Below are 19,887 nucleotides of genomic sequence, written 5' to 3'. Positions count from 1 at the left end.
GAAAAGAAGTGGAGAAGCTGGGATTTGAACTGCTGCTCATATATGGGATGCTGATGTCACAGGTGATGGGTTAACCCACTCAACACAAGGGCTCCACTTCTGAGTTTTGACAAGCATATATGGTTAAATAGCTAACTGTCACCTCAATGAAGGCAGATTTTCATCAAACAAAAATAATCCCTTTTGTCTCTTTGTTGATAATTTCTAGCTCCCATTCCTAATTCTAGCAATCATTGATCTGATTTCTGTTGCCGTGCAGCTCATATCATTTTAACCTGTTTTTGCATTTTCCCCTCTAGGCCTTGTATGTGTTCTCATCTCTCTCCCACTGGACAGTAATCTTGAAGACAGAGAACTGTAAATATTCATAAAAGATATTCAAAGATATTCAAGCACAAGTTCCCAACACATTTATTATGTGTCAGAGAAAGAGGAAGGAAAAAGAAAAGGAAGGGAGGGAGGGATGTAAGAAAGAAAGAGACCAACACGTTTAGGGCCAAACAGCCCCAGGAAAGTTCTGATTCAACAATAGGGCAGCCAACAGGCCTATTTTAATGAATTAGTCTGCATTATTAATCTAAACTATAAAAGTACAGACTCCTATATGCCTAAATATGAAGTATATTAAAATTTGAATCAGTAAATTTTTTTAAAGATTTATCCATTTATTTGAAAGGCAGAGTTACACAGAGAGAGAAGGAGAGGCACACACAGAGAGAGAAAGAGAGGTCTTCTATCTGATGGTTCACTCCCCAATTGGCTGCAACGGCCAGAGCTGCCCCAATCTGAAGTCAGGAGGCAGGAGCCTTCTATGGGTCTCCCACATGGGTGCAGGGGCCCAAGGACTTGGGCCATCTTCTACTGCTTTCTCAGGCCACAGCAGAGAGCTGGATTGGAAGTGGGGCAGCTGGGTCTCAAACTGGCACCCATATGGGATGCCAGCACCACAGGCGGTGGCTTTACCCGCTGTGCCACAGTGCAGGCCAGTAAAAAAAATTTTTTAAAAGAATTATTTTTTATTTCTTTGAAAGAGTTACAGAGAATGGTAGAGCCAGAGAGAGAGAGAGAGAGGTCTTCCATTCTGCTGGTTCACTCCCTAAATGACCACAGCGTCCAGAGCTGAGCTGATCCAACGCCAGGAGCCAGGAGCTTCCTAAAGTTCTCCCACGTGGATGCAGGGGCCCAAGGATGTGGGCCATTTTCTACTGCTTTCCCAGGCCATAGCAGAGAGCTGGATCGGAAGAGGAGCAGCCAAACTCAACCAGCGCCCATATGGGATGCTGGCGCTGTAGGTTGGGGCTTTAACCCACTGCACCACAGTGCTGGCACTATAAATTTTTTTTCAAAGCATGATATTGCAGGCAGCTGGAATGGGAAGCGGAGCTGGGACTTGTACCAGGCACTCCAGTATGAGACATGTGCAACTCAAACATTGTACCAAATGCCTGTTCCAGAAAGTTATTAACGTTTACCAGGTACTCCAAAGTTATTGTACCACATGCTTTACATTTTTAAATTTAATTCACATACTATCCTCTCACTTGGGTTAAAACTTAGGAGGTAATTCTTTGTTGGATTAGGAAATAGGTACAGAATGTGGGGAAATAGTATATCTCTAGAATAGATGAAAGGTTGAATTTCTAGCTCAGTATGAGTGCTTGTGCACATTTGTGTTTTTACTCAGTGAAATCACAGTAAGCAGGAAGGGTCTAGGATTTTAGAGTCCAGGGCAGGAAACATTCTTTAACCCATTCAGGGTCCTTTTCCTGGGGTGGTGACCATGTTCAATTCAGAAATCAACATGATATACAGAAACTCTAGGGGACTGTTTGATGAGGCTATCAACTAAGGTACATGGTGGAATTTGGGGGTTAGGAGTGTAGTTGGTACATGGGTAGAAGTGAAGAACTACTTTCTTCCCATATTTTGGTGCCATAGAAGTTTTAAGTGATTTTGCAATCACTTAGAGTCTCAGGAGATAATTTTCTTGGTTCTTAGAACCAGTTGGAAGATAAACTTTGGACAATGTGTTATACTATGCCCTTTGTAATTAAATAACCCAAGCAAGATAATGTGTTAAAGTTTAGTGGAGATTTAAATTCCTGAGCTGATTAAAGAGAGCTGGTAAGCCCATAAGGTTTTTTTTTTTTTTTTTTTTTTTTTAAATGTGTTAGTATTACTCCTGGAGTCTGTGGGCACTATATAGTGATGAATTGTACGTTTTTATCGCTTATTACTTTCCAATCTTGCTCAGAATTAAGTGGCAACTTTTAAAGAGGCAGTACAATCAGCCTGAAGGCTGGCCCAGAGCAGGTAGACTCAACTTTTAGGCTATGCCTGGGCTGAGTCCCACCCCAGGGCTGTGGAGCCCTTGAAGGTTGTGGGGTCACGATGGAAGCGCTGTGTGCGAATGGGCTGGGGCATAGTCCCCTTGCAGGCGACTGAAATGTCCAGGCTGAGGTACATGACAAGAGCGGGGCTGGGCCAGGACTGTAACAATCAAAAAGAAAACGGTAGTGCGTGAGGCCGACACTGAGCGATGAGCGAGCCCGGGTGGGGTCGGGTGAGTGAAGAGGGCTTCGCGCAGTCCAGAGCGCCGGAAGTCCTCGGCAGAGGCCCCCGACTTTCCTGCCGCCCTCCGAGCCTACGTCCTCGGACCGGCGGCGAAGGGCAGGCCTCAAGCCCGTCGGGCCTGAGAGAACCGCGCGGGGCTCAGGGTCCGCCAGGCGCGCGCCCCTGCACCCACAGTCGGGCCGTCCCACCAGGCCAGACCCCTCCCGCCCCGCGGTCCCACCGTGCCCCCCATCCTCCGCCCCGGCCGGTACCGCCCTCTGCCTCTTCCCACCCCCTCCCCCGTGGGGCGCTGACTTGCCAGGCTGCCACGTCTCACTGGTGACATCACCGGGGCCTCTCGGCCGTAGCCAATCCGCTAGGGGGAGTCCGAGCGAAGTCCTAGCCAGCGAGTCAACGGGGAGGGGAGCAGGGAGGGGCGGAGGGTGGGGGGTGAGGGAGTGGGGAATGGAGCGGGCGACAACCCCTCAAGTACGCATGCACCAGAGTCGCGGGGCTTGGCGGGAAGCGGAGTCCCGGCCGCCTGGCCGCACCGTCGGCCCTCGGCGCGTGTAGCTGCGCTCGCGACTCTCCTTCCCGGCATGCCACGCGGCGCGGCCGCCCTCCGGGCCGTGTAAAGACCCCTTGGTCCGAGGCTTCCCTATTTCCTGGTTCGCCGGCGGCCATTTTGGGTGGAAGCGATAGCTGAGTGGCGGCGGCTGCTGATTGTGTTCTAAGGGGACGGAGCGGGGGAAGACGTTTGCTCTCCCGGAACAGCCCATCTCATTCCTTTCCTTCGATTACCCGTGGCGCGGAGAGTCAGGGCGGCGGCTGCGGCAGCAAGGGCGGCGGTGGCGGCGGCGGCAGCTGCAGTGACATGTCCAGCATGAATCCCGAATAGTGAGTGCAGGAGAACACCGGTCGGCTGGGTCGGTGGGCCAGCTTGGGAAGCTGAAGCGGGGCGAGGAGGGCTGGGGCAGGGGCGCGGGCATTGGCCCGAGGGAGGCGAAGGTGACGGGGCCCTAGAGGCTGGAGGCCGGGAGTCGGGCCCCATTGTCTGACGGCGGAGGGGCGGCCGGGGGGAGGGGTCGGCCGGAGAGGTGATCCGCCCGGGCCTGGGCCGGGTCCGCCTCAGGGCCTGAGTGCCGGGCCGCTGCCGAGGGCCTTGGGGCGTTGGGCAGTCCGGTGGCGGAGCGGCCTGAAGGGTCAGCTTCCTCCGGGGGCAGTAACTTTCGAAGGGGGGTTTGTTTTTAAGGAGAGGAGGGGGGTGGGAGAGCTCCCCCAGAGGGCACTGTCAGACCCCGCGCCCGCACTCTGCGGAGCTGTCAGGATCGCCGGGTTGGAAACCAGCTTTACTTGTAAATCCTGAGCTTGCTGGTTCCCTGGCGTGCCACCCTCCCCGCCAGGTTGCAGGTAATATGGATGCTTCTCGGGACTGCGTGGGATTGAGGGGAAGGAGCGGAGAGATGGTGAGCAGCGATTTAAAATGCTTGCTTCTCGTTTGGAGTTAACTCCTGGAGGAGTTCTTTAAGAACTTGCCGGGTCCATCGCCCTCCCAAAGCCCTGGACATTTGGGAGAATTGTGGTGTTAGAGGACACCTAAGTCATTGTGTCTTCTATAGGTCAAGGGAGGGGAAAAAAAAAAAACAGAACTAAAACCAAGGGTACTACCGAATTGGACAAGGACTACTGTCAAGTTGAAAGAGAAACGAGTGGGACCTGTGGTAGATCGTGTAGGTTTTGGGTTACCTACTTGAATGCTTGCAGATAGGGAATGAGCTTCCATGACGTGTCATGAAAAGTTAATGCATTTCTTTTCCTTGCTTACTCAAGAGGTCACCACAACAGATGTGACACACCTGGCACTTTTCCTGGGAACTAGTGTTCACTTGCCTTGGGGAAGAGTTTAGTTGAGTTCCTTATGGCCCCTAAGAAAAAAAATCTTCTACAGTTTACATATATGTAAATTAATGAAAAGTTGATAATTTAATTGGTATTCTTCAGCGCCGGGAACCTTTTCAGGAGGATTTTTAAAGCAAAAATTAGTATTTGTCCCAAAAGTTTTTTTATTTCTTGCTTTGGTCAGTTACTGGTTGACATATCCCCCTGAAAAGTCAACTCTTCAGTTTAGCTGACTGTCATGTGTGTGTCACATGACTGTTGCAAAACGCATTCTGACTTCAAATTTTGTAATATTGTGGTTTGATGCTGAAATATCTTTTCGTACTAAACAGAAGCTATGCGATTTTACTAGAATTTTTTACTTGAAAAATTTGCTAAGTTGGCATTTTTTTCTTTATCAAGGGCTCCGAGGACAAAGTTGGTGTTGCATGGTTAGCCAGAGTTGATGTAAGGTTCCTAATTAGTGTTTATCCTGGAAGCAGTAAAGAACATGAATTTTTGGATTTACCACTATATGGAGATTTTTTAAACCTCTGCTGTTCAGGGAGGTTCCTATATTTGCCACATATGTTTAGTACTATAAATAGACCTTGAAAATTAATTAGTTGAATGAGATTTTGAGAAATTGCTCAGCTTCAGAATTTGTTTCTCCTTTTGTAAAATATGATAAATAGGAGTCATCCTTATCAATGTAGTGGTGAGATTCAGATACTTCCAGACGAATTTGGAAAATGGTAAGAACATTCTTTTGGAGGTAGAAATCATTTTCATATAAGGCATTCTGATAGTGCTAGGGTTTAACAGTGCTATGGTTTTGTAAGTTCCCTCAAGGAGCTTATAAATGGAATATAGAATGTAGATTTTATGCATATCAAATGTCAGTAGATATAGCAAGTTCCAAATATGCAGTATAGATTGGAGCAACAGTATTTCAGAGGATTGTAGTGACTTTGGCTTGCCCATTGGGTTTTGGAAGACTCTGGAAAAGAAACCTGTAAGGATGTTATTAGCAGTGAGATTTGGAAGAGCAGAAAGGATCGAGGAGGATTTTTCCAGGGGCAAAAAGGAAGGATGGCCAATAAATGGCAAGGACTATAGAATTTAAGTAAGTGTAGTGTCAGATCATCCTTTCTTTTAAGAACTTTAGATTAATGATCCCAGCAGAGTCAAACTTAGAAAATATTTTTATATATTTTTTTCTGGCATCGTGTTTGCCAATATCTAGCCTACTGTATTTGTATTCTGGACTGTCTATTAAAATAGTCCAGTAGTTTGGGAAAACCTTTGCAAAAGTGTTAATGAAAATATCTTTGGGTGATAGTAAAAGATGGCTATTTTAGGGAAGATCGGGGGCAACCAATAATCAGATTTTTTTTTTTTTTTACCAATCTGACTTCATTGATCTCTTTTTGTCTTTAACAAAGTTTAACATTGTAAGAGTAATTGGAAAACAAGAAAAAAAGAAAGCATTTCTTATTATTGAATATATTTTCTTTAACACCTTGTTCTAAACTTTAAAATCTTATGCTTTCTCTTAATTAACACTTTTCATGGATGAGTGTCTTCCCTTATTCCAGAATTACAGAATGGTTCATTAGTTAATGTATCCTCCCAAATATTAGCTTGCTATGGATTGTTGTCTAATTTATCTTGTTCCTTTTAAAAACTTAAAAATCTGCTGTAGGGTGTTGCTGAATCTGGTAGATGTTTATTGGCTGACATAAGATTACCTGTTGGTAGCTATAATTTCTGAATGTTCTTTACAATATTTAAGTTTTTATTTTAGGAGTGAGGGGAAAAATACATCAGTAATTGAATTTTAAGCCATCCTTTTGACTGCTTTCCTTTATCAGGCCAGTTTGGGAGAAATGACCTACCCATGGTTAACTTTAAGGTAGAAAGTTTGTATGATTTCCCTATCAACTACAAACGAAGGCAAACAATTGGAAGTGCAGTCTGAATTAGGGAAAAAGTAGAAGAACTTTGTTTTTTATGGAAATCTGAAGTTTTTGTTTTTGTTTTTTTTTAAGTGATGTGGTGAAGCAGGCAGTGCTTATTTCAGCATGCTGGTTAAGAAATACTTAGCATTATTCTCATACCAGAAGCATTTTTCATAATCCCTTGGCTTCTAGTGCTTTTTTTTAGTGTTAAGAAAATAACTTTGGCTCTCTCATCTTTAAGTAATGTTTTAAGAATAATGCGTGTGTATTTATCTTGAGTGTGCCAGTAAACCAAGAAGAAATAACAGCAGTCTACTTGGATCAGCTGTAGTTCTGTAATGCAAAACACTTAAAATAATTAAGTTGTTTTTAGCACACTCCTCCTCCCCCTTTTAAAAATATGATTCTAGGATTTCAAAATTTTTTCAGTCTAAAAACTTTTCTTTTTTGGCATGGTTTGACTTTTTAAATTGACCAGTGCTCTGTTTCATGTAAATCCTTTTTTAAAAACTTAAAGTGTTTGGTGTCTGGCATTGTGGTGCAGTGGGTAAAGCCGCTGACTGCCACCATGGCATCCCATGCGGGTGCTGGTTCAAGTCCCTGCTGTTCCACTTCCTATCCAGTTCTCTGCTAGTGTGCCTGGGAAAGCAGCGGAAGATGGCCCAAGTCCTTGGGCCCCTGCTACCCATGTAGAAAACTTGGAAAAAGCTCCTGGCTCCTAGCTTTGATCTGGCCCAACCTTAGCTCTTGCTGCCAGTTTAGGAGTGAACCAGGGGGCCGGTGCTGTGGCATAGTGGGTAAGGCCACCACCTGCACTGGTTCGAGTCCCAGCTGCTCCACTTCCCATCCAGCTCTATGCTATGGCCTGGAAAAGCAGTAGAGATGGCTCAAGTGCTTTGGCCCCTGCACCCATGTGGGAGACCCGGAAGAAGCTCCTGGCTTTGGATCGGTGCAGTTCCTGCGATTGCGGCCAATTGGGGAGTGGACCAGCGGCTCACAAGATGAAAGACCTGTCTCTGTGTCTGTCTCTCCTCTCTCTGTAACTCTTGACTTTCAAATAAATAAATAACTCTTAAAAAAAAAAAAAGAGTGAACCAGCAGGTAGAAGATCTCCCTAACTCTGACTTCAAATAAGTAAATAAATCTTGAAAAAAAAAAAAAAACAAACTTCAGTATTTGAAATTTAAAGCAGTTTAGTCAGTTCTTTTATTTGTTTAACAATGTCATTGATAAGATCATTTCTGGCTTTTTTTTTTTTATTAAAAAGGTAGAAAGCAATTAAAAGTAAGGGTTTTTCTTTCTTGACTTTTTTTTGGTTGGTTTTATGGCTTTTAGTGGTGATTGCTTCAAAAACTTAAAAAGTTTAAAGAAAATAATCCAGATTTTTTTATGTCTGTAGACAATCAGCATGTAATTCTTGACATAATTTAAATTTTTAATTGCCGTATACAGTCTCCACAAAGTGCATCTTAAGAGGTTGGTATGGGGGCTGGTGTTGTGGTATAGCAGGTAACTCTGTTGCCTGTGGTGCCGGCATTCCATATGGGCACCAGTTCAAGACCTGGCTGTTCACTTCCTGATCCAACTCCCTGCTAATGGCTAGGGAAAGCAGCAGAAGATGGCCCAAGTATTTGGGCCCCTGCACCCATGTGGGAGGTTTGGAAGAAGCTCCTGGCTCCTGGCTTTGGCCTATTCCAGCTGTTTGGGGAGTGAACCAGTGATGGAAGATCTCTGTCTCTTTCTCTCTGTGTAACTCTGACTTTCAAATGAATAAATAAATCTTTTAGGAAAAAAAAAGGGATTGGTATGAACGGGATGATCGTGAGAATCATTTAAAGATAAGAAGTGAAAGTTTGCGTTTTAAAATTTTCTTTTCCCAGCCGGCGCGCCACGGCTCAGTAGGCTAATCCTCTGCCTTGTGGCCCCGGCACACCGGGTTCTAGTCCCGGTCGGGGCACCGATCCTGTCCCGGTTGCCCCTCTTCCAGGCCAGCTCTCTGCTGTGGCCAGGGAGTGCAGTGGAGGATGGTCCAAGTTCTTGGGCCCTGCACCCCATGGGAGACCAGGAGAAGCACCTGGCTCCTGCCATCGGAACAGCGCAGTGTGCCGGCCATTGGAGGGTGAACCAACGGCAAAAAGGAAGACCTTTCTCTCTGTCTCTCTCTCTCACTGTCCACTCTGCCTGTCAAAAAATAAAAAATTAAAAAAAAATTTTTTTCTTTTCCCTTTTTATCATAATTAAGTTAAAATGAGGGGTGTTGACTTATTTTTTTAACCATCAAATATGTTGTACTAAAGGTGAAAGAGTTACAGAATAAGTTTTTTTTTTTTCAACCATCTAGTTGGCTTTGAAAGAGAATTTTGCTTTCTGAGTGATTTTATTTCTTGGATATTTGGTCTTTTTATTCTGTAACTGATCTTAATACATCTGTGTGCTAACATGTTATATTCACATCCTATTAGTAATCTTTTTGGCTGCAGTTATGTGTATGTGTGTTTTCTCCTTGGCAGTTTTGACTATACCTATGGGATGGTTTCACTTTTTGCTAGTTAAATGTCATTTTTGATAATAAAGAATAGCATCTTGGAATGGGTGTTTGGCACAGCATTTAAGAAACTCAGATCTCCTTTTGGAGTGCCTGGGTTTGACAGCTCTGCGTCTGATTCCAGCTTTGTGCTAATGTGTTCCCTGGGAGGCAGCAAGTGATATCTTCAGTTGGATCCTGGGCTTTTGGTTTTATCTTGGCCTAGCCCTGGCTGTTCCAGGTATTTGGAGGAGAGAACCAGCAATTGGAAGATCTCTGTCACTCTACCTTTCAAACAAATTTTTAAAACAGTAGCTGCTTTTTGCTATTGCTAAGGGTACCTATTCCTGGCTTGCTCTTCTATGTTAGGATGTTTAGAGTAAAATGCTTTTTAAGGTGTTGAGATTTTCATGATTTGCTAAATAATCAGCTTTGAATGTTGTAACATGAAGAAAAACAGAAAATGGGTGTAGGTTGCCAGTGCATGAGATAATTCAAAAGTGTAGCTTATCAGCTTTTTACCAGTCTTTGAACTACAGTTTGGAGTTTTAGTAAGAGATTTAGGCAGAATGCCCAGATTTCCTTAGAGGAAGAAGGGAGTGGTCAGCCTATTTCTCTGTTTTTCCTGTAGGGGGTGGAGCTGAGATTGGTCCTTTGATGTCTGGAATAGAATTTAAGGAAGAAAACCTAGGCCTTGACTTTTTTTGAACCACCCTGGGTATTTCAGATTCTAAAGGGAAAATGGTAGAATGATATTTGCAAAAAATTGGTTCTGAGGAGCAGAAGAACTGTTTGTGGGTTTGTTGGCTGACTTAAACATGTGAGAAGTAGAATACAAAAGAAGTAGGAAATGAAGTTTTTCTTGGTACTTTTGTGACTGGTTGGCTCAGTTGGCTGGAACATTCTGTCCAGTTAGGTTTTTTCTGTTCTGTGTTTGTGGATTTTTAATTATTTTTTTAAAAATTTGGTGTCAGTTTTTATGTATTTTCATTTTTTCTTTGAAAGAGAGACCCAGAGAGTTCTTTCATCCACTGATTCTCTCCACAGATGCCTGCAACAGCCATGACTAGGCCATGCCAAAGCCACGAACATGGAGCTCAGTCCAGACTCCCTTGTAGGTGGTAGTAACCCAAGGACTTGAGCCATTGTCTGCTGCCTCTCAGTGCATTTGCCAGAAGCTGGATTGGAAAAGGGGCATAGCCAAGACCAACTTGGCACTGATATGGAATGCATGTGATGCAGTGTCCCAGGTGCCACTTAACTGCTGTTCCAAAAGATTGCCCCTGTAGATGCTTATTTTTTTTTTAAATGATTGTTTACTTATTTGGAAGCCAGAGTTACAGAGAGGAAGGGAGGGAGAAAGATTAAGAGAGGGAAAGAAATCTATCTGCTGATTCACTCCCTAAAGGGCTGCAACAGCCAGGGCTGGGCCAGGCTGAAGCCTGGAGCCAGGAAACTCCATCCACGTCTCCCATGTGGGTGACGGGCCTGAGCACATGGGCCATCTGCTGCTGCTTTTCCTAGACCATTAGCAGGGAACTGGATTGGAAGTGAAGTGTTCGGGACTGGAAGCGGCCCTCACGTGGGATGCTGATGTTGGAGGAGGCAGTTTAACCCATTGTGCTATAACATAGGTCCCAGATTCTTAATTCTAACAAGTAGTTTCACGTGTGCATGTCTTTGCTCATGTGGGAGACCATTCTTTGAAAGCAGGACTTTTAAAAACTAATAGCTGCCGTTGAACAGGTGCTTGCTGTATGTGCAGCCATTTGGCCAGGTCCTTATATAGGGCATTTTATGTCATTTGCACCTCCAGTTAGTAAGTTTTAAAAGTGAAACAGTTAATTATGTAATCAGAGTTTCCAAGAACAATGTTAGATTTAACATCTCTGAATGTATCCCCTTAGTTTAGTAGTAATAAATAGAATTATACTTTGTCCTTTCTACTCTGCTTATAGATGTTTTCCACTAATTTGGTTTAGGACAGTTACTCTTTTTTTTTTTTTAGTTTTTTTGACAGGCAGAGTGGACAGTGAGAGAGAGAGACAGAGAGCAAGGTCTTCCTTTGCCATTGGTTCACCCTCCAATGGCTGCCGCCGCCAGCGCACTGCGCTGACTCGATGGCAGGAGCCAGGTGCCTATCCTGGTCTCCCATGGGGTGCAGGGCCCAAGCACTTGGGCCATCCTCCACTGCACTCCCTGGCCACAGCAGAGAGCTGGCCTGGAAGAGGGGCAACTGGGACAGAATCCGGTGCCCCGACCGGGACTAGGGCCCTGCACCTGCATGGGAGACCAGGAGAAGCACCTGGCTCCTGGCTTCGGATCAGCACGATGCGCCGGCCACAGCGCGCTGGCTGCTGCGGCTATTGGAGGGTGAACCAGCGGCAAAAAGGAAGACCTTTCTCTCTCACTGTCCACTCTGCCTGTCAAAAAAAAAAAAAAAAAAAGTAATCTCCACAGTATCTTTAAATCCATATAGATTTGTTAATATATAATATACTCTTACTTAAGTGTATTGGGAGTATTAGATGAAATTTATAAAAATAATTGATAAATTTATAAAAGGTGATTTGAAATAACTCTGTGAATACATAATATGAATAATTAGGTAATGTGGGTTGGTAGTGAGCACCTGTTCTGGTGAAGAGCCATTTTATTTATCACTTAGTGAAGCTAATGAAGTCTGAGCTATACGTTAGGCATTTTCACCGAGCTCTTTTTTTTTTTTTTTAAGATGTATTTATTTATTTTGAAAGTCAGAGTTACAGAGAGACATTCCATCAGCTGGTTTGCTCCCTAATTGGTCTCAATGGCCAATGCTGGGCCAGGTTGAAGTCAGGAGCCAGGATCTTCTTCCAGACCTCCCACATGGATGGCATGGGCCCAAATACTTGGGCCATCTGCTGCTGCTTTTCCCAGGCCATTAGTGGGGAGCTGGATTGGAAATGGAGCAGCAGGGACTGAACCGGTGCCCATGTGGGATGCTGGCATTACAGTCGAAGACTTAACCTGCTGTGATAAAACACTTTTCCTTTTTTTTTAAAGGATTTATTTATTTTGAAAGTAAGTTTGAGAAAGAGGTCTAACCAAGCTCTTTTGAGCTGAGCTGACCTATTCTGTGACACAAGTGTAAATTAATTTAAGCAGAGAATCACAGTTTTTCTTTGTGTTTGGTCAGGTCCTGTGTACTGATTCATATGTGGTCTGATGCTAGTAGGTTTTATAAATGTGGGTCTAAATATATTTGCTGACATTTTAAACATGTGAGTATGTAGTCACTGAGGATGAATTCTGATACAAAGAACATAGCATTTGGATTTGGAAACCCTAGATTCAGGGTGCTGGCACTGTGGCATAGTGGGTAAAGCTGCTGCCTACAGTGCTAGCATCCCATACGGGTGCCAGTTCAAGTCCCGGCTGCTCCACTTCCGATTCAGCTCCCTGCTAATGGCCTGGGAAGACAGTGGAGGATGGCTGAAGTAAGTCCTTGGGCCCCTGTGCCTATATGGGAGACCTGGAAGAAGCTCCTGGCTTTGGATCAGCACAGCTCTGACCCTTAAGGCCATTTGGGGAGTGAATCAGCAGATGGAAGACCCCCCTCTCTCTTTCTCTCTTTCTCTTCTTTCTCCCCTTTCTCCCTCCCTCCCTCCCTCTGCCTCTCTGTAACTCTGATTTTCAAATAAATAAATAGATGTATCTTTAAAAAAAAAACACCCTAGATTCAGATACAGATTCACTTAACCGCATACAATTTATTTGAGCTTTTGAGCCTGTTTATCTTTAAAATGCAGTTAGTACCTGGGGCCAGTGTTGTGGTGTAGAGGGTAAACCCTCTGCGTGCGATACTAGCATCCTGTATGGGTACCTGTTTATGTCCCAGCAGCTCCACTTCTGACCCAGCTCCCTGCTAATGAACTGGGAAAGCAGTGGAAGAAGGCCCAAGGGTTTGGGCCCCTGCAACCCACTTTGGAGACTGGGATGAAGCTCCTGACTCCTGGCTTCATCCTGGCCCAGCTCTGGACATTGAGGCCATCTGGGGAGCAAACGAGCAGATGGAATGTCTCTTTTTCTCTCCCTCTCTATCTTTGATTTTCCAGTAAATATTTTAAAAAATAAAATGCAGTTAGTACAACCTAAGTTCTTAGTCTCGAGAGTAAACTGGTATTTGGAAATTATTTAGCATGAATATTTTAGGAAAAGATGTTAGAATATGTGTAAATGGCAGGTGCAGGTGGTTTTGATTTAAAGTTTTTCACATTGTTACCTACATTCTTCCTTCTGTACCTTAACATTTTCTTGTAGAAAACTTTTTCAATTTTCCCGTGGCTGTATGTACATAGCTAATTTCACTTTGGAAGAATAGTAGTTAAGAAAATAGCCCTTTACCATCAGAGTATGTTAGGAGTTGAAATTTTTCTGTTGTTACTTGTTTCTGTTACTTGCTTGTTTCAAGTTGCAAAGCATGTACTCTGCTGCAGGTACTTAAAAGTTGATTAAGAAATGACTCCTCAAAACCATGATAAATATAACAGTTAATGATTGTTAAATATTGTGATAGGTTTAAAGAGTAGGATGGCATAACATAATGCCGGAGAAGGAGCCTGTGATAATCCTTGGTTAAGTTTTATTGATGGTGCTTTAACTGAAGAGGTACAGCACTGAGGACTCTGCAGGACCGTTGATGCTGGTCTTGGGGTGGGTTCTATACAGGCAGTTTTTCTTGCTACCGGCCCAAAAGTTTACATGTGTACATTATTTTTGCTGATTCTCGCAATAACTGAAGAAAGTGTCTTACTTTTAGAGATGACAAAACAGATGCAGAGGGGTTAATGATTTACTTGCCCAAGGACATTCAGAGTAAGTGGCAGAATTGGAATTTTAACTTAAGGGCCTGTGATTTCTCAGTCTAGGTGTGCTGTTTCCACTTGACTGCATGTGGTTACTTCTAGGAATTTAAAATCCAACTTTATAATTAAGCCACTTACATATTTTATGGTTATTGCTTTTAAAAATTCTTAATTGGCAAGGCCTTTTTAAAAAATGTTAAGAGAGGGGCTGTCTCTGTGGCACAACAGGTTAATCTGCAGTCTGCAATGCTGGCATCTTAAATGGGCGCCGGTTCGAGTCCAGCTGCTAAACTTCCAGTCCAGCTCCATGCTAATGTGCCTGGAAAGGCAGTGTAAGATGGCCCAAGTCCTTGTGGGAGACTAGGATGAAACTGGCTCCTGGTTTTGACTGGCCTGGCCCTGACTCTTTTGGCTTTCTGGGGAGTAAATTCTCTGTTTCTCCCTCTTTCCCTGTAACTGACTTCCAGATAAATAAGTAAATCCTCACTGTTGAGAGGTTTGTGAGGAACACAATATGTATGAATCGGTCTTCACGTTGTCTGTTACATCTTGTATTGGGTTGATATTTAAAGCTTGTGTAGAGTTAAGTTAACCTATTAAGTTCCAAGTTTTCAATTCTCCAATTATTTCAGTAACATTTACTTCAAGGTTACCATAACCAGTATACTTATTGCTCAATTTATTTGTTTACTTATTTTATTTTTATTATTTTTTAAAAGGTTAACTACTTTTTTTTTTTTAATATTTATTTTATTTATTTGACGGAGTTACAGAGAGAGGTAGAGACAGAGAGACCATCCGCTGGTTCACTCCCCAGATGGCCGCATCAGCAGGAGCTGGGCCGATCCGAAGCCAGGAGCCAGGAGCTTCTTCCAGGTCTCCCACGCGAGTGCAGGGGCCCAAGGACTTGGGCCATCTGCTGCTGTTTTCCCAGGCCATAGCAGAGAGCTGGATAGGAAGAGGAGCAACTGGGACTAGAACTGGCACCCATATGGGATGCCAGTGCTTCAGGCCTGGGTGTTAACCTGCTGAGCCACAGCGCCAGCCCCATTTGTTTACTTATTTTAAAGATTTATTTATTTATTTGAAAGGCAGACTTAAAGAGGCAGAGAGAGATAGAGAGCGAGCCTCCGTCTGCTGGTTCACTCCCAAAATGGCGGCAATGGTTGGAGCTGGGCTAACCTGAAGCCAAGAGCTTCTTCTGGGTCTCTTAACATGGGTGCAGGGGCCCAAGGATTTGGGCCATTTTCTGCGTTTCTAGGCCAAAGCAGAGAGCTGGATCAGAAGTGGAACAACCTAGTCTGGAACTGGCGCCAGTAGTTTTTTTTTTTTAAAGATTTATTGTTAATTATTTTCATTTGAATGACTGAGAGGAAGAGAGACAGAGATCCACTGATTCTATCCCCCAAATGTTCACAGCATCTGGGGCTGGGCCAGGCTTAAGTCAGGAGCCTCGGTGGAACTCTTTCCAGGTCTCCCACAAGTACTTGGGGCCACCATTTGTTGCCTTCCCAGAAGCACTACCATGAAGCTGGATCTGAAGGGGAACAGCCAGGAACTGAACCAACACTCTGATATGGGATGTTGTGGCTTAACCTGATGGGCCATGACTACCCCTCAAGCCATGCTTTATTTTATTTTATTTTTTTAAGATTTATTCATTTGAGGCCGGCGCCATGGCTTAACAGGCTAATCCTCCACCTTGCGGCACTGGCACACCGGGTTCTAGTCCCAGTCGGGGCACCAGATTCTATCCCAGTTGCCCCTCTTCCAGGCCAGCTCTCTGCTATGGCCCGGGAAGGCAGTGGAGGATGGCCCAAGTGCTTGGGCCCTGCACCTGCATGGGAGACCAGGAGAAGCACCTGGCTCCTGGCTCCTGGCTTCGGATCAGCACGATGCGCCAGCCACAGTGGCCATCGGAGGGTGAACCAACGGCAAAAAGGAAGACCTTTCTCTCTGTCTCTCTCTCTCACTATCCACTCTGTCAAAAAAAAAAAAAAAAAAAAAAAAAAAGATTTATTCATTTGAAAGACAGAGACAGAGGGAGGTTCACTTACCAAATGACTGCTTACATCCAGGGTTGGGCCAGGAACTCCATGCTGGTATTTCTTTTAGGTGGCAGCGACTCAAGTTCTTGAGCCATCATCCCCTGCTTCCCAGATACATTAGCAGGAAACTGGATTGGAAGCAGAGCAGCTGGGACTCACCTGGCACTCTGTATGGGGTGCTGGTATCACAAGCAGTATGTTCATTGCTGTGCTAAATATCTGTCCGCACATTATGTTTTCTGTGTTGCTAGTCTTTGGGAGTTGTGATTTGCATAATCATAGTACTTACACCTCTTAGCTGGCAGTTTTGAAACTTTTATATTAGATCTTACTGTTCAGCTGTTTGGTTCTTTGTCACTCATCATCTGAACAGAAGCTTTGGATAAATAGCTTGAAAGGTTTGGTCTGTAGCTCTGGGAATTTTACATTACTTCATGGTTTGGAAGGAGGAAAGAAAATATGAATTGCCATTTGTTTTGCTTCTATAATGTGCTAGGTGTTTTAGACATTGTTTTTAATTCTGATATGTCCAATTAGATAGCAGTTGGTGCTAATCAAATCTTTTTACAGATGAGGAAGTTGGCTTATGATAGAACTTGCATTGAGATCTTTTAACTACTGTGCAATAGAGCCTGAATTCAAATATGGGTCTTTCCAGCTCCAAGACAGATTTTGAGAGCTTAGGATGTAGAAAGTTAGGTCTCCTTTTTTTTTTCCCCACTGTTTATTTAAGCAATTATTTAATTAATTTAAGACTATACTCTATTTGAGGTGAGCATTTGGCTCAAGATTAGTTGCTGTTTGGGCATGTACAGAGTGCCTAGTTCAAGTTCATCCTGGGCATTAGTAGGTGATAGCTTAAGTACTTGGACCCATGTTACCAATGTGGGAGACCTCAGTGGAGTGCCCTGGCTCCTGATTTCAACCTTACTCAACCCTGGAGAGTGAACTGACAAATAGAAGATCTCTCCCAGTCAGCCTATCTCTCTCTGTTACCTCTTGTTACTGCCTTTCAAATACAATGGGGTGGGGAAGACTGCCCTTTTTGTCTTTGTGTCACTTTCTTAAGTACTATACCAGAGCTCCCTGCCTTTTCAGAATTCCAGCTTTGAATTTTTGAAAGTGTTCTGAACAGAACCATAATGTAATCTAGAAAATTAATGTGTTATATCTAAATGTTAAAAAAAAAAAAAAACAAAAACCAAAAAACCTTGCAATATTAGTGGTTGTCCATGGGGACAGATTTTAAAAATTACTTGTTTTTTTTTTATTTGAAGAAGACTGTTGTCCTTTAACGTTCTTGTCAGTTGGTTATTTGGACTGTTTATTTTGACCATTACATTGGTTTGGTCCACATCTAAATGTTTATTCAAGAGGCCTCTGCCTACATTGCTGACATCCTATATGAGCAGCAGTTCATGTCCCAGCTGCTCCACTTCTGATCCAGCTCCCTGTTAGTGCTCCTGGGAAAGCAGCAGAAAATGACCCAAGTACTTGGGCCCCTGCCACTGTTGTGCGAGAGCTATCCCAGCCCTGGTCGTGACCATTTGGGTAGTAAACCAGTGGATGGAAGATGGATGGATCTCTCTGTCTGTCTTTCAAGTAAATTTAACAATGATTTGCTTAAACTTTTTTTTTTTTTTTTTTTTTTTTAACAGGCAGAGTGGACCGTGAGAGAGAGAGACAGAGAGAAAGGTCTTCCTTTGCCGTTGGTTCACCCTCCAATGGCCGCCGCGGGCGGCGTGCTGCGGCCGGCGCACTGCACTGATCCAAAGGCAGGAGCCATGTGTTTATCCTGGTCTCCTATGGGGTGCAGGGCCCAAGTACTTGGGCCATCCTCCATTGCACTCCCGGGCCATAGCAGAGAGCTGGCCTGGAAGAGGGGCAACCGGGACAGAATCCGGCGCCCCGACCGGGACTAGAGCCTGGTGTGCCGGCGCCGCAAGGTGGAGGATTAGCCTATTGAGCTGCGGTGCCAGCTTGCTTAAACTTAATTTGTTATAAAAATAATATATGCTCACTATAAAATTCATATGCTATAGGGGCTCATGAAGTAACTAGAGTTTTTTACCTCTTACCTCCAACAAGGAGTAAATATTCCAGCCTGAAAGTTAATTTTTTGTTGTGTTGTGTTCTATGTGGAGCATATTCAGACTGAGTGAAAAAGAAAAGTAAATGTCAAAAAAAAGAAAAAAAAAAGTAAATGTCAAGCTCAGTCATTGTAGCCCAAGTTTTTTTGTTTTTTAAAATTTTATTTCTTTATTTGAGAAGCTTAGGGAGAGAGAGGGAGAGAGCTTTCGAGAGTGTATGCTCGAGAGAAGAGCAAGCAAACCTGTGAGCTCCCATCTTCTGGTTCACTCCCTAAATGCCTGCAAGGCCAGTGGGGTGGCAGAACCAGTCTCCTGTGGGGTAGCAGGGACCCAATGATTTGAGCCTTCACTGTTGCTTGCGGAGTCTGCATTAGCAGGAAGCTGCACTTGGAGCTAGGGTTGGGCATTGAACTCAGGCACTCTGATATAGGGTACAGCCAAACGCCTGCCCCTGCAGCCCAAGTTTTTATTAAACACTGTATTTTATTAAATATTATATACCCAAAAAGGCTATTAGAGAAGTGTGTAGCTTAATAATCTTGATAATTTTTACATTAAATATAATTTTGCCTCTGTATCATACAGTGATTTTTTTTTTTTTTTAAAGATTCATTTATTTAGCTGAAAGAATTACAGAGAGGGAGAGGGAGAGGCAGAGGCAGAGAGAGAGAGAGAAGTTTTCCATCTGCTGGTTCACTCTAAATGGCTGCAATAGCCAGGGCTGGGCCAGGCTGAAACCAGGAGCCAGCAGGTTCTTAAGGGTCTCCCAGGTAGGTTCAGGGGCCCAAGTACTTGGGCCATATTCCACAGATTTCCCAGATGCATTAATAGGGAACTGGATTGGAAGTGGAGCAACCAGGACTTGAACCAGTGCCCAAATGAGATGCTGGAGTTGCAGGTGGCATTTTTTACCCACTATGCCACAATGCCAGCCCCATGATTTTGTTTTAAATTTGCTTAGTGCTTTGCTGTTTTCCTATGACATTTCCTTTCAAGAAGGTAAAATAATGTGAATTTTATATTGTAAATGATTTTATTCTGGAAAAGATAGTTTAGTTTCCATAGAACTTTTACAGATAGGTATTTTCTGAGGTGTTTTTATCAGAGCTGACATTACAAAGTTTGTATTTTGGAGTACTGTTTGGATGAAAACAGTACTAACTATACACCATAGTCCTCACTTGTAGTACTTTTTTCTTCCTTGGCATATTTTATCAAAGGGTAGGATGTTGAAAGTTTTGTTAATGTTAGGGCTGGCACTGTGGTGTGGTGGGTTGAACCACCTCCTGCAACTCTGGCATTCATTATAGGCACCAAGTTAAGTCCCAGCTGCTGCACTTCTGATCCAGCTCCCTGCTAATGCACCTGGGAAAGCAGCTAAGGGTGGCCCAAGTCCTTGGGCCCCCGCACCCATGTGGGAGACCTGGACAAAGCTCTTGACTCTTGACTTCGACCTGGCCCAGCCACTGCTGTTCCAGCCATTTAGGTAGTAAAAACAGTGTACAGTGGGGTCGGCACCGTGGTACAGTAGGTTAATCCTCTGCCTGCAGTACCGGCATTCCATATGGGCACCGGTTCAAGACCCAGCTGCCCTTCTTCCAGTCCAGCTCTCTGCTGTGGCCTGGGAAAGCAGCAGAAGATGGCCCAAGTCCTTGGGCCCCTGCACCCACATGGGAGACTGGGAAGAAGCTCCTGGCTCCTGGCTTTGGATCGGCGCAGCTCCGACCATTGTGGCCATTTAGGGAGTGAACCAACAGAAGGAAGACCTTTCTCTCTGTCTCTCCCTCTCATTGTCTGTAACTCTAACTCTCAAATAAAATGAATAAAATCTTAAAAAAAAAAAAAAAAAAGGAAAACAGTGGATGGAAGATCTCTCTCTCTCTGTAGCTCTGCCTTTTGAATAAATACATTTTTTAAAGTTGTGTTGGTGTCGACTTTTAAGATGTATATTTTTAATTTGTTTTCATTTTATTTCAAAGGCAGAGA

The 19,887-nt window shown here is 44.0% G+C and overlaps 1 protein-coding gene across 1 annotated transcript in view; it reads left to right on the top strand.

Moving 5' to 3' along the window:
- Positions 1–3,198: 3,198 nt before the first annotated feature.
- RAB1A (RAB1A, member RAS oncogene family) overlaps positions 3,199–19,887 on the top strand; it is a 37,848-nt gene continuing 21,159 nt past the window's right edge. Inside the window, exon 1 of the mRNA XM_062209550.1 lies at positions 3,199–3,450. Coding sequence (XP_062065534.1) covers positions 3,428–3,450 — 23 coding nt within the window. The 5' untranslated portion in view covers positions 3,199–3,427. The remainder of the gene's footprint in view (positions 3,451–19,887) is intronic.

The sequence above is a fragment of the Lepus europaeus genome, chromosome 13 (assembly GCF_033115175.1).
Source record: "Lepus europaeus isolate LE1 chromosome 13, mLepTim1.pri, whole genome shotgun sequence".
NCBI classification, from domain to species: domain Eukaryota; kingdom Metazoa; phylum Chordata; class Mammalia; order Lagomorpha; family Leporidae; genus Lepus; species Lepus europaeus.
Note: the sequence above shows the minus strand (reverse complement) of the source record. Positions and strands in the feature narration are given on the sequence as shown.